Source organism: Pantherophis guttatus, chromosome 6 (assembly GCF_059756535.1).
Source record: "Pantherophis guttatus breed Tessera chromosome 6, ASM5975653v1, whole genome shotgun sequence".
Classification (NCBI taxonomy): domain Eukaryota; kingdom Metazoa; phylum Chordata; class Lepidosauria; order Squamata; family Colubridae; genus Pantherophis; species Pantherophis guttatus.
The window spans coordinates 42800045-42814162 of record NC_142068.1 but is presented as its reverse complement, the minus strand read 5'-3'; the positions used below and the strand labels follow the sequence as shown (position 1 = coordinate 42814162).

The window sequence follows — 14118 nt, the reverse complement described above, 5'->3', positions numbered from 1 at the left end:
GCTGGTTGGGGGATTCTGGGAGTTGAAGTTCACACAACTTAAAGCCGCCGAGGTCGAGAAACGCCGAAGTAAACTAGAGGGCTACTACTACTATCTTAGCTCTGTGTTACAATTGGTGCCTTGTTTTGACGGCGCGGAGTTTGTGTTTTCTCCTTCAACTCCGGTCGGTGTTTATCCAGCGCGAGCGATGATAACGGATCGCGCAACTTAGCGTCGGGGAAACGGGTGCTGCCCACCATTTTCAGTTCGTTTGGTTTTCCTCCTAAATAAGGATGGCAGTGAAAGATAATTTGTTTCCTTTTAAAAATGGGGCGATTTTAACAGTCTGCTCCAGGAGTCCAGCAAAAGAAAGTGTTAGTTGTAATTTTATGTCGGCTTTACAGAGTGAAGTAGAAACGGGGGGTAGAAAACAATATGCTCCAAATATCTTTTTTTTTTTGCCGTGATCTTTATTTGATTGTTTAGACTTCTATACCGCTTCATAGTGCTTTACAGCCCTCTCTAAGCGGTTTACAAAATTAGCATATTGCATATTAGCATATTGCATTAGCATTAGCATATTGCCTCCAACAATCTGGTCCCAGGTAATGAGTAAATGACATGTTTGTTTGCATGTTTATTTATTTATACCATTTATGTCACTCCATTTTCTAAAGCTCTTAGTAACTTGCATTATTGATACAATAAGATTAAAAATTATTCAGTGCAATTATAATTAATCAATTTGATGTGCTACCATTTGGGGGTAGCATAATCTTATTCATCTCCAAATGCTTTTCTGAAGAGACATGACTTTACAGCTCTCCCAAAAAGGAGGGGGTGATTCATATATTCAGGAATAAGCTGTTCCAAAGTAGGGCCATCACAAAGAAGGCTTGAATTTGGAGTCCCTGAAGATGGTGATGAGTTCCTCAGCAAACCTTTTCTCCCATATCTAATTGGATTGGAAAAACAATCACAAACGGTATTCCACAGCATGTACAGTAGAACGTCACAAGTAATAACATCTTGATTTATACCTAGAAACAAACTGGTGGCTCCAAGTAGCGAATATTACAGTAATTCAGTTGTGAGGTGACAAGGGCATGCGTAGGCATATAAGCTATATGAGCTATAAAAGGATGCAACTAGTGCACAAAATGTAGGGTTCAATGGCCCACCTGTAATGGCTTCCATATGTTTTCATGCAGCTACAGGTATCAGCCCTGCTAGGAAGCTCAGGTCAGCAATCACATTCCACAAAAAATACTAAAGCTCACCTTTATTGATACAGGCTATAATTTTGAATGTCTGGCAGTGTTTCCCTTCCTGTCGTCTTACATTAAAAGAGCAAGATGGAGTAATTTAAGTTTCTTGAGTGCTCATGTTTTCCTAGACTGTACTGATGTTTGAGCAATGGACAAAGCTCAAATTGTGCTAATGGTCTCCACATATTTTTTCTAAGGTTATTTCTATGTTCCGTATAAAATACGAGTCCATGAGGAACCTCAAGATGCAGACCAGCTCTATCTACATAAGCACGTCAAAGGTGGTTTGCTTTTAAGATAGCTTCTAAATCCACAGCATTCTGCCTTAGCAAGATTCAATCTAAGCTTATTTCTCTCCATCTAGCTCTTAATAGCTTCCCAGCACTAAGTCAGGATCTCCATCATATCTAGCCAGCCTGTGTTGGAGGTTCCTCACCTGTGTTGGTGGTTGACCTTTCACGTCTTCAGAGAGGTGTCAAACAATAGAAAAGGTCCAGGCCCTACAGCAGTCCATGATGGCGTGATCCAAAGCTCTCATCAGAATTGGAAAATGTTAAAGAGCCATTTACAAAGAAGAAGAATAAAGTGATATATATTACAACTTAGCTTGTCATGTAGAACAGACTAAAAATGATGTATTTAAAATTTATAAAACAATAAGCTTCATTGTGAGGAGAAAGGATGACTTGATAGCTAATCTGAATGTTACAAGTACTCTGGAGACCTTCAAACTGGAAGCCCTCAGTCAATCGTATATGGTGATGAAAAGTCAGATGCACTGAGCATTAGACTATAGAATATCATAAAAGGATCTACTATATTGATTTCAGTCATTTTTGGATTTTTAAGTATTGAAAACCGAAGCAAAAGATCTTGGAGTAGAACGATTGGTGTGGTAGCTTTTGTAGGAATTAATGGTGCTTCTGATATTTAATAGGCAGGGAAAGAGCCAAGAAACATGACTCAGAGTTAAAAATAGCTCTCCTGAGAGCACAACAAAAGCTTTGTCACTGTCTTGCACAATAGAGCCAGAGTAAGTGACAGTATAATGAGTGTTTAGTGCAATAAACAGCTAATATACATATACCATTGAGCATAGTATATACTGCTTTACAAAAATTTCGACTACCACTAGCTTTTAACTATTTAGTCTGAAATGTAAAAAATAACAAACCCTCAACCCTTCTTCCTGTAATTCTACAACTAAGACTGTACAAATTGTCTCTGATGGGTAACAGATTATGAGGAAGTAAGCCCAACCTATAAATGTAAGTCATATAGTATAAGGACAACCTAAATCACTATTAAGTTTGATCAGAGCCATCTAGTTCCAATATGTAGTGTATTGCTGAAACAAATGATTTCTTTCTCCTTCCTTCCTGACAGACATGCAACCTTCTGGCCAAAGGCTGCACTTTTAAAAGTGGTTAGGGAAAGAAAAGAATTTTGATTATATTTAAATTAATTGTAATTCACTGTGGCAGCAGCTAGCTAACATCTTGAAAAATAAACATTATTGTACCTAACAAGTACTTGAATATGAAACCACCAGGAAATATCAGTAAATACCAATGGTAGGCTAAACTGGAAAATTAAAAAACAATGGCCAAACACTTCCATATGCTTGTCAAAAAAATGAAATGGATTTCTAGGAATCAAGCTCCACTCAAGGGACATTTTACCTTTATATAATTATGTCCTGTCTGAACTTTCTCTTCTGTCACATTAATAATCAAAATTGGGAAACGACTTTTGAAGGATCCTGGTGGTTACAGTTATGGTTTTGGAGAGGTTGGGTATCCTTTTTCTGTTCAAATGCAATCACAGCTATCAACTGTTTTCAATTTAATTTATCCAATTAGTAAGGCTACCCAGTTCAAAATAATTGTTAGGTCTTAAAAGAGATTGGTTCAAGAAACCCATACTGGCAGTTTTACTTAGAAAAACTTAAAAGTCAAGACCTGTCAAAATAAAAGGGTTCTACCACTATTCTGGTGAAGGAATTCATGGAGTAAATATGGGACTATAAACCTTAATGTTGCTGAGGTTGACAAATAACTGCTCTAAACCCATACAATTAAATAATGCTATGTGTCTGAATTGGAATAGCAAAATTTTAATTCTGTGGTGTGTAGTTTGAAATATTCTCTATGTAGTAATATCTGCTGGAAAAAGAAAGTTTAAATATATCTCAGGCCATGTTAAAAGTAGCTGGGAGCAATTCTGCTACTGTTACCACCAGCAGCTTTTGGCAGATTTTCAGAGAAAGGAATTGCTGGATATGAAGAAAATAACTTCTTTTTGTGTATGCCTTTTACCATTAAGCTTTTACTAGGGCACAGATAGATAGATGGTTGTTGCTTTGGGGGCATGAATAATGGAATATTTTTTTTTAAAAAAGTGTAAGTAATCAACAAATTAGTCACTCTGTAACCAAATTGTTATATATACTGTATGTTAAAAGATGGGGAGAATGTTATGGCTGAAATAAAAGCTGTGAACTGTCAGAGACCAGATTTTGCTTCCCTATTTGCATATGCCCATCATACCCAAGGAAACTATTCCTTTCACGGAACAAAGTCCCATCACCTTCCTTGTTTGCTGAAAAGGAAGAAGTATTGGTCATTTTTAACAATGAAATTCAGTAGAGGCAGTGGAGTTGCAGCTCCCTGCCATTCTTTAAAGCAGGTTTCTCAACTCTATCTGCTGCCTGGAGAATTCTGAGAATTGAAGTCCACACATCTTAAATTGCCAAGGGTGAGATTTAGTGGTCAAAGACAAACCTAATAAGGAACAGGCAACAATGTACAATACCTGTACAAAATTGCAGATTTATTTAACTACAGATGTTAGTCTTTTAAGGATTGTGCCTAATCCCATCAGCATTCCTCTACTCATTAACAAGAGACAAAGCTATTTCTGGCACTACTGATGCATCTAAAAAACCAAGCCGTTCTGTAACAAAGCAACAGCTCTTCTTATACAATCAAACTTTTCTGGCTTTCTCTATATGGACTCAAGGTCCTGATTGCAAATTGGAGCCCTAGAATTTCCAGCAATTCAATTCAAATTCTTATAAAATAGTGTATCTTTTTGTTGCTTGTTCTTCCCCTCTATGTTTGCTTATATACAAGTATTGGAAGAAATGTTCATCTGGGTTCAGTTCCAAGTGGGGAGAAAGACTGGAAACATGGAAACTGTTTGGAAAGATGGTTTAATGGTGGACAGGACCACATAGTTTGAGGTCCTGGGCAAAATGAGCACATGGGTGAGAGAAATTTTTTACCCTCTCTTGGCCCCAACTTGGAGCTTCTTGTTCCTGTGAAAGAAATGTATTCTGATTGGTTGTCAGACTCCCATGGGCCCATGCAGGGGTACCTTTGTAGGCTGTCTTGAGTCCCAGGCTTGGTTGAATCTTTCTGGGTGATGTAATCTTCCCAGGTGCCATGTGAGATGGGTAGAGGGCTAACCCTATTATGTCCTGAGGGTGAAGGTTTTTTGTGTTGTAGATAAGTTGGCCCAGCTTATTTTGTCTTATAAATAACCAACGTATCTGCTGGGGACTGGGGGCAGGGAGCTGGGGCTGAGTTTCTGTCTTAAGATTTCTATTTCTCTTTTAGGGAAAATATTCTGCCTTTTAAATATTTCCTAAAATATTTCATTCTTCTAGGAGAGGGGTGGGTGCTAGCTTTCTACACTAGCTAAAATGTTTATTTCCTTAAAAAAAACCTACATGAATTCTGCATTTGTTTCTGTTATCCAATCAGATTACAATAAACAATTTAATTAAAGCTACCAAGTCTGTGCCCTTAATTAAGATATTGAGGATGAGACTGATTTTGGTTGTTGTTAGCCACAACAAAAAATAAAAAGGATAATTAAAATTAAGCATAATTGTATGAGACTTTATCATAAACCTACAGATAACTTTGGATGGGTGAATATCACAGCTGTTACAATATGAACTGTAAATAAAATGTGCAAAAAAGGATAAATTAGCAAGAAAAAGGTTTTTGGTTTCTTTTTTGCAATATAGCAAAGTACATCTGTTCACAGCAATTTATAGCACAGATTCATCTGTTGTCTTCTGTCCTGTGCTGTATATTGTCAAATATGACAGTGTATGGCTGAAATCCTAACTACTTACAGGATAATTTACTCCTGTAAAGCCCATCTAGCACTCTTAAATCTTCAACATATTTTTAATACATCTTCCTGCCATGGATAAGTTTAACAACAACAATCAGTTTGGCTTTCTCTGTGGCAGTATCCATTGTATAGAATAAATTACCACTAAGTTGTAGTAAATTTCTTCTGCATTAAACTTCAGGAGGATTTTAAAATTTATTTTCACAAACCACTTAATGTTACTGTTTTAACATTCATGTTTGATACCAGTCCTTTTTAATTTGTTTTTACAGTGTTTTTAATGTTTCTTAGATGCTGCCTAGCATCATTAAGGGAGCAAGGCGATACACCATGGTCTATAGAATTTATAAACAGGCAAAATCTCTCTCATTATGGTATTTCTAAATCATTCATCGCTAGAAGCAAATAACCAAAAGGAAAGTTGTAACTGCAGCACCTCAGATGTTGTCAAATGCAAGTCCTAATATCATTCAAAAGTGCTTCACACTTATGTATTAGCATAAAACAAAATGCCACTCTTCAAAACAACTACCTCCATTGCAGAGATGCCCATAAGATGTGGTCAAAAAAGTAATGACAGTGCTTAAGGCAGAGAAGCTCCATATTTTATGTTGTTAGTTTGCACCATTGTGGCTGCCATCTTGAATTTCTGACTACAACCTGTGAATATCTCTGAAAATTTATGTGTAGTTGGTTTGGAGGCTGTTCCCAATTATTTTTTCATTTGCATTCCCAAGAAAGGAACAAGCTGGCAAGTGCAATGCATGGGTTACCCAGGTGTACCCATGTTGGCACAGTTGGCACAGTTTTCAATTACTAATGCAAGACATACAAAAGACACAGCTGATTTAAGATCCCAAAGAGAAATACTTCATTTGCATTAATGCATCCTGAGAAGTATTTCTTCAGAATGCTATGCATTACCCAACTATTAGCTATTAATCACTGAATTTCAGGATCATGTGGACAGCCACAGAATTCATTCCTGCAAGAAAGGCTACCTTTGCATCAAACATTATTATGAACAAGTTGGAGTGGGCTGTGTAGTATACATAATCAGAAATCTTACTGTATAATTTCTACTTTTCCACAATTAAGTATGGTGGATGTTTACCCCCGACTGCAGTGCTGTATGGGAAACTATCATTTTCACCTATATTCAAAATCCCTTCTATGTTTCTAAATCTGCACCACAGAGCTGTCTACAAGAAACCTTAGTAGGTAAGTCTGGAAGGAACCCTTATTTTAGGAAAGAGGTATATCCAGTTCTATAGCTCACCCTTGTATTCCAATTGTTTAGAATTCATAGTAAAACCATGACTGTAAAATCATATTGGTCTTCAGCAAAGATGGTGGTACTCTGTTAATATGATTTAAAATCTATTGATGTCCTAGTTAAATCTTAGAATCTCATTCTGTAGGGCTAATGGAAATGGCAAGATAGGTTGTATAGTTAGAATTTAGGTAGTGGTAGAGAGAAGCAACCACGCTTTTAAAACACTTTTGTATTCTGTATGTTACGAATTGTAGCTAAAATCATTAAGCGTTCATGACAGCTGGATCTCCATGGAAATTTAACACACTAAAAGAACATGGCTATTTTTAGACCTGAGAAGTTGGGAAATCTATCTGTGGGAAACAAGCTGCTTTTCAGTCCTCACAGTAACTCAATGGGAAGTGGCTAGGATAAATTAATTAGGTGACAAAAGTAACATATCTGATTCTCAGAAAGAATTTGCTCTCAGTTGGAGATAATCTTTCTAGATCAAGAATTGCAATGGTCCTTATATTCTCTGTCCTGGTATACAATTTCAATATATTCTGATCCTTGATTCAGACAAATTATGTAAAACAAAACACAATGTTATATTAATATGTAATGCACATAGGGAGTTCTAAAACTCTGCTGACAATTATATCAGATCAATCCATTTCTAAAACATCAGTAATATCTTAGTAAGACTTTCCCTTCATAGATATGGTTTTGCAGATACAGAACCTCAGTCTGAAGATAAGAGCAGCCCCAGATGAATCAGAGCAAAGTTCTATCTAAAATCAACCACCTTTTTCCATAATTGTCAGGTCATATTTAGATTGCCTTCTGGTCACTGGTGTCACTCTCTGAGGGGACAGGGCCATTTGATTGGACTTCTTCAAGTAACCAATGGATTTCCAAGGGATCTGGTGGGTGGCTCAGCTGAAGCTTTAGTCACTGCTAGGAATAGATGGATGGATGGAGCCTTGGACTGCATCTCCCATGCAGCCTTTGTGCCAATCCTGGGGCATCTCTTGGTTACTGAGGAGCTTTGGACAATGAAGCGCAAGAACAGATGTTTGGAGCGCTACTGGAGTAAGATCTGGGGCAAATCTGATCAAAGCCAGGTAAGAGCATTGGTACTCCATTATCCGGCCATCTACACTTTTTCTTTCTTTTTACTCCCTCCCCTTCAAGCCATGGCTCATTAAGTACAGTATTTATAAATATTGAATCCCAAACCATAATTATAATGAAAAAGGATGAAATAGTACCTAAAAGCAACAAATATTATGTGCAGTGAAACACTGATAAACATATAGTAAAACATTGTTAGGATTGTTTCAATACACAATGGACATTCTATTGTTTGGGATGAAGTCCATTATTGCCTGAAATCCAGATTTTTGTCTTGTTATTTTCAATATTTACTGGATCAAAGTCCATAAAATTGAGAGAGTATAAAATCAGGCATTGTCTGCCCTAGATCCAAGCTACTTTGTTTCAATAAACTTTTTGCATGAAGGGATCTTAAAAATTCCTGAGTGCCAGCACTGCTACTTACTCTGTCAATGGGGCCTTTAAAAAAAAAAATCTGCACAGCCTTTCCCCCATTTACTCTTCTTTAATTCTGTTCTGGGGTAATTTGAGAAAATAAATTTACCCTATTGCAACAGCCTGCTGCATTTGCTACCTTCCACCACAGTTAAGTGTCATCAGGCACTTTGTTTATAGCTCCATTCAGCTTTAGCAGCATAAAATGTCTCCTTCAAATTTCTTCAAGTCAAGGAAACATGACAGACAACAGAAGGCAAATGGAACTTAGTTCATATCTATTGAATAGTAGCTATCAGAGATGAGGATGTCAATACGTTATTTAATAACCTTAAACAATCTGCAGTGGCCAATCAGAATAACTTGCTTCTTTTGGATAAGAATGACTGCTTTTTTAAAATTAGCAATGAGCACAGAAAATCAAAGACACTATTCATTGCACAGTTTTATTGCAAAGCTTTTTACCTAAAGTCTCAGATGGATACAAAAATAAAAAGCAATAACCATTGTAGTCAATAAGATAGTACAATTGTAGAAATAATTTTAATTATGTTGTTGCAGTTTAAAATATATACAAACCAAATTAAGAGGAAGACATTAATGTACACAAATCCAGCAAATTAGTTATTAAGTTATAATTCTAAAATAAAAGAAAAAACAGACAAGTTGACATACTAATTTAATATAAATCACCTAAACAGATGACATATTCATTTAATAACAATATGTGTCTACTTTTTCAAAATATTATGAAATCTGTAACATGGAAACATATTGTGTCTTAATTAGTATATAAAAATAATCTTTAAAATGTGATACATTTCTTGAATCCAGTCTCTGATATCTGGATAATAGGACTTTTCTTGTCCCTCTGTGTAAATCTCCGGGCTATTCCTCACATTTGATATAACCAATGTTCCTCAAAAGTGGTCAGCTTTCACGAGTTTAAATATAGTTCACAATAATACTGAATTTTTAATTTAATTTAAACTTGGAAATATTTACTCATCCATCTACTAATACATATTATTACTCCCAAAAGAAACCAGAACTTGCCACAGCCAAATGTATTACATTGCCAACAGAGATACAGTCCATTCTTTTGATACATTCTTGAGGAGGCTAATATATTTGGAATAAACTCTTTCGTGAATTAATTTTAACCTCAAGTTTAAGACTTGCATGCACTGATATTCCATGACCTGATATTCCAGTACTTTTTTCCATAAGCCGGAAATATCAGTAATTTCTACTTCAGAGATGCTTCTAAACCTCTGATATATTTCCAGTTTAATTTAAAAATATTCCATAAAAATGTTGGCATTTTAGCCTCCTTTGAAGAAGTTAAGGCATATGATCCTGAATAATTACAACATGCTGAAATTGACGAGATTGCCACTGTTGTGCACTAGACAAAAATAATTCTATGTCTAGTTATTGAAATTCCTTAAAATAAACATTGCCAAGTTGTTAATTTAGAAACTATTCCAGATTCTATCACATTTTCCACCAGAAGAGAAACATATTTTAAAAGAAGAATAGATTATTCATTAGACTCACCATCAAAATATAATTGTAATTAAGCCCAAATATGTCTAGCTGCTTATAAACCAGGATAAGAGAGATTGTTTTTATTATGTTTTGACTCAAGTAATTGCCAATGTGGTATTACAATGAAGGCAATATGAATTGAATATGTATACTATATAAAGCAAACTACAAGACCTACACACACACACACACACACACACACACACAAATTAAATCTTTCTGGAACATTTCAGTTCCTCAAGTGTACTGCTCTTTATTCACATTATAAATAAAAAACAAGGAATTATCTGGAAAATAAGGCAGTCATTGATAGATTTATGGTCCAAAGGAAATTTTATAGTTGCTGAAAATTCATACTCACTGTGTTCTCTTAAAGAACCAAGTTACACTTTGTGCATGGTCAGAAATTATACACGTTTGGTTTTTATTCCTCCTCAATAAACCACCAAGTAAAAATATCTAGAAATATATATTTTGTCTTAATCTGCAACATACCGTAGTAATCTGATAATACCTTCACATGTATCCAACTGATATAATTTCCAATTCCCATAATTATTCACAACTTTCTTGCCCTTGAAGGAATTGACAAAGTTTTAAGCTTTACAGCACTCATTCATCTCAGTCTTTTAAAATCAATTTTGGTCTTAATTAATTTTACCTTATGTTTCATAATGAGTACTACCATAGGAGAGAGAGGCAGAAAGATTTATTCTTGTTTAAACATTCAATTACATGGCTTGTGTACCAAGTTAAAGGATATTAAGAGTATTTCTGAGAAATGCTCATGCTATTCCTTTTCAGGATTCATCTGCGTTTTTCATCAGTGATAGTTTCTTTCACTAGAAAGACAAGAATAATATCCATCTTTATGACAGAATAATCAATGAAAAGTTACATTGCTCAGCAACAGGCAACACACATTTAACTTCCTTGTCTCTATCAGTTCACAGGGAGATGCTTTTATTTCAGCCATATCACTCTCCTCAATCAACAAAGTCTACTTAGTTGTCTGTACATCTGTTTAAGTGTGCAAAAAAGTACACTTGTGTTCTACATTGCAAAAGGCAGTATTATCTCCATTAAACTTAGAGATATTTAAAGACTATGTTGTTATGATCACCTGGTTTAGCATATTAGTTTACAAGAGCTAATGAAATGTGTCAGATGCTGACCAGCAGAAAACTGAGTGCTATTTGCTTAGTTTATAAAAAGAAATAAAAATATCCCATAGTAAATTGTCTTACTACTGCCACTGTTTCAAATTATCTCCTCAAAGATTTGTGCCAACTTTTTCCTTGATTGGATTCGAGCAAATTATTATTGGAATTGTTATATGGTTCCAGAGAAAGTACCATAGCTTACTTCCATTTTATATAAAAAACATATATAATTATAAATATATAACAACACTGAAATAGATTTGGTTACTCAGTCACCACATACATACTCGGTATGCAAAAGCTTCCATATTCAATCATTAGCATTTCCAGATTGGGCTGAGAAAGGACCTAACCCATTTCTGAAATTCTGAAGAACTGTTTTCCTGTTTCAAACTGTACATGCTATGCACTATATTAAACTTACCGGCACAGCTGCTCTGCCAACAGTCCCATCCTCATTTTGGTGTTTCCTTTGAGATGGAAGTTCTGAGCTTTCTCGATAATCTCGGCCCTTGATGTGCTGCATATCAAGCACCACCTGGCTTTTAGATGGAAGAGGTGGTTTATTCTGCACTCCTTCAGACCTTGTTAATTTAATGGGATTCTTGAAAGTTGACAGAGAAGGATCTAAATTGGAACAAGGCTTCTGCTTGTTTTGAATCTTTTCCTTCCCTGTACTGTTTTCCTCAGATTGATTGGAACAGGTATAAGAACGAAATCTCTGTGCGGGGACAAGGAAAGGTGGGGAGGATTGTTGCTTGCAAGGTTTGTTGCCATCAGTCTCTTGTAGCTTGGTGAAAGGAAAGTTTTGATCAGGAATGGTTGGGAGTTCTTTCCGGGAGACCTTAAACAATTCCTGTTCTCTCTTAAATAGAAGCTTGTCCTTGGATTTTGTGAAGTCATACAGAGGATTATCAATCATCTCTGGTTTTGAATATGCTTCATCTTGCAGCAATGGTTCTATCATGCTTTTCCTCACCTCACTGTACCTGCCAAGGTTAGTAAATTAAGGGAAAAAGGAAAGTTATGTAACCATTATACCAAGTTTGGAAATGTTTTGAAAAGGTTATATTAATTAATTAATTAATTTTTATATTAATTATTGTTCTATATTGTTGGAAAGGGAAGAGAGGCACATGGGTTTATCAACTCTATGTTCAAAAATAATTTGATTTGCCTTGAGTTTTATGCAACTTCAGTTGAATAGATTTGGCATGATTTCATCTTTGGCAGCACAGTGACTGGAGCTGGCCAAGGAAAGATTCAAAATGATGGTGAATGCATATGAAAATAAAATATTGATTAAGCCAAAAAATAGAAATACTGGAGTTCATAAATAGCAGTGACTATAGTTCTCCTGTTATATAATCCTGTTGCCTGAATTCTAGAAATAAAATGGTATGTTGAATGGTCTGCTAAAGAACAAGCAAAATATGGGAAATCTAGGCCATCTCAGTGGTCTAAATTTAGACCCAGGTTGTATAAAACTTACAGTTGATCTTTTCGATTAGTTGCAAAAGGAGCAGTAACTCTTGGAGATCCAGGAGACAGAGTAGAAGGTGTAGTAGGAGATTCTAATCCCAATAGTGGAGTATTATCTTTTGGCTGTAGATCGTAATTCCAAAGGGTAGGTTGTTGATCTGGTGAAGGGATCTGCTTAAACTGGGTTGTTGCAGTGAATGGTTGAGAGGCAGCAGCCATCCGTAAGAAGCTGGCATTGTTGGTCTCTGAGGGCACTGTGTTCCTGAGGAAAAGTTAAGAGTAAGATAAATGAATAATTATGATAGAATGTATAGCTATTCTGGAGACATTTGGAGGAGTTAAGGCAAAGTCAATTTGCATTTCTTTTTAATGCTTTTTTTATTTGCTAGGCTTAAAATGTGTTTTACAGTCACAGCATAATTTCTCTGAGGTCATTTCTGTTGGTCTCAACACAAAAATTCGAGAACAGGATTATTGGATCCATTTGATTAAGTTCTTGGGCCCAGACATGGGACAGAAGAGCAATGGTCACAAAAGGAGATGACCATCAGAATCTGAATTAGAGAGTATCAGAATCTGAACTGGAGAGTACAGCCTTCCTGGAAACCTCCGACACTCACCTACTGTGATATTGTTTTGGAGGCACAGCTCTGCAATAGTTCTGCTCTATCTTTGGTGGTGTTTCCGGTCAGGTGATCAAGCCCATGATTCAGGGGTGCAATTCAGCAAGTTCTGACAGGTTCTGGAGAACGGTAGCGGAAATTTTGAGTAGTTCAGAGAAGCGGCAAATACCACCTCTGGCTGGCCCCAGAGTGGGGTGGGAATGGAGATTTTGCAATATCCTTCCCCCAGGAGTGGGGTGGGAATGGAGATTTTGCAATATCCTTCCCTTGCCATGCCCACCAAGCCATGCCCACCAAGCCACACAATGCCCACCAAGCCACTCCCACAGAACCAGTAGTAAAAAAAAATTGAATTCCACCTCTGCCATGATTGCTCTAGTATAGGAGTCATTTGTAGGAACCATACCGGTCATTTGTCTCTCTCATACTTTTAACATCTATATGAAACCTTTGGGAGATATCAGTTTGGGTTCTGTAATCCAGAAGATGGAAATGATGTTTGCTCATAAACATCGAGACTTTTCAAAATATCAGTTACTGTTACAGTAACTGTAGGAGGAGCATATCTATGATTAGGTGATTCTCTTGCACTTGCAGCTCCTGCCTAGCTTTGGCTGGTATACAAGTTGCAGTCTTAATACCTGGAAATAGCAAATAATTTCTTTATCACCACATAGTTGGACTATTGCAACATGCCTTTCTTTGAAGACAATATGGAAACTAGAATTGGCATAGAAAGTAAAAGATAGGCTGCTAGTGGATAAAACCTGTTATTGCAAAATAACACTATTTTGTGGGTGCACTGATTACTAGTGGACCACCAGACTCAATTCAGAGTAGTGGTTATTGGCTATAAAGCTACATATGAAGTGGGGCTAAATTACATCAGAGACTTCCCAACCTGAGTCTGCACATCCTGTGCAGACACTATGAAAAACAATCTGCTTAGGGTGTTACTTTGTAGAAGGTCTTTGAACCAGTGGTGAAATGTAAAATTTGTTACTATCGGTTCTGTGGGCATGGCTTGGTGGTGAGGGTAATATGACTGAGTGGGCGTGGCCAGCTTTTTTTTTTTTTTACTTTTAAAACCATTT

General features: G+C 36.3%; 1 protein-coding gene across 1 annotated transcript in view; it reads right to left on the bottom strand.

Moving 5' to 3' along the window:
* Positions 1 to 8634: 8634 nt before the first annotated feature.
* INPP5D (inositol polyphosphate-5-phosphatase D) overlaps positions 8635 to 14118 on the bottom strand; it is a 93588-nt gene continuing 88104 nt past the window's right edge. Inside the window, exons 27-29 of the mRNA XM_087872730.1 lie at positions 12412 to 12663; positions 11344 to 11908; positions 8635 to 10598 (exon numbers count right to left, since the gene is read on the bottom strand). Of these exons, the coding sequence (XP_087728856.1) occupies positions 10596 to 10598; positions 11344 to 11908; positions 12412 to 12663 (820 nt within the window). The 3' untranslated portion in view covers positions 8635 to 10595. The remainder of the gene's footprint in view (positions 10599 to 11343; positions 11909 to 12411; positions 12664 to 14118) is intronic.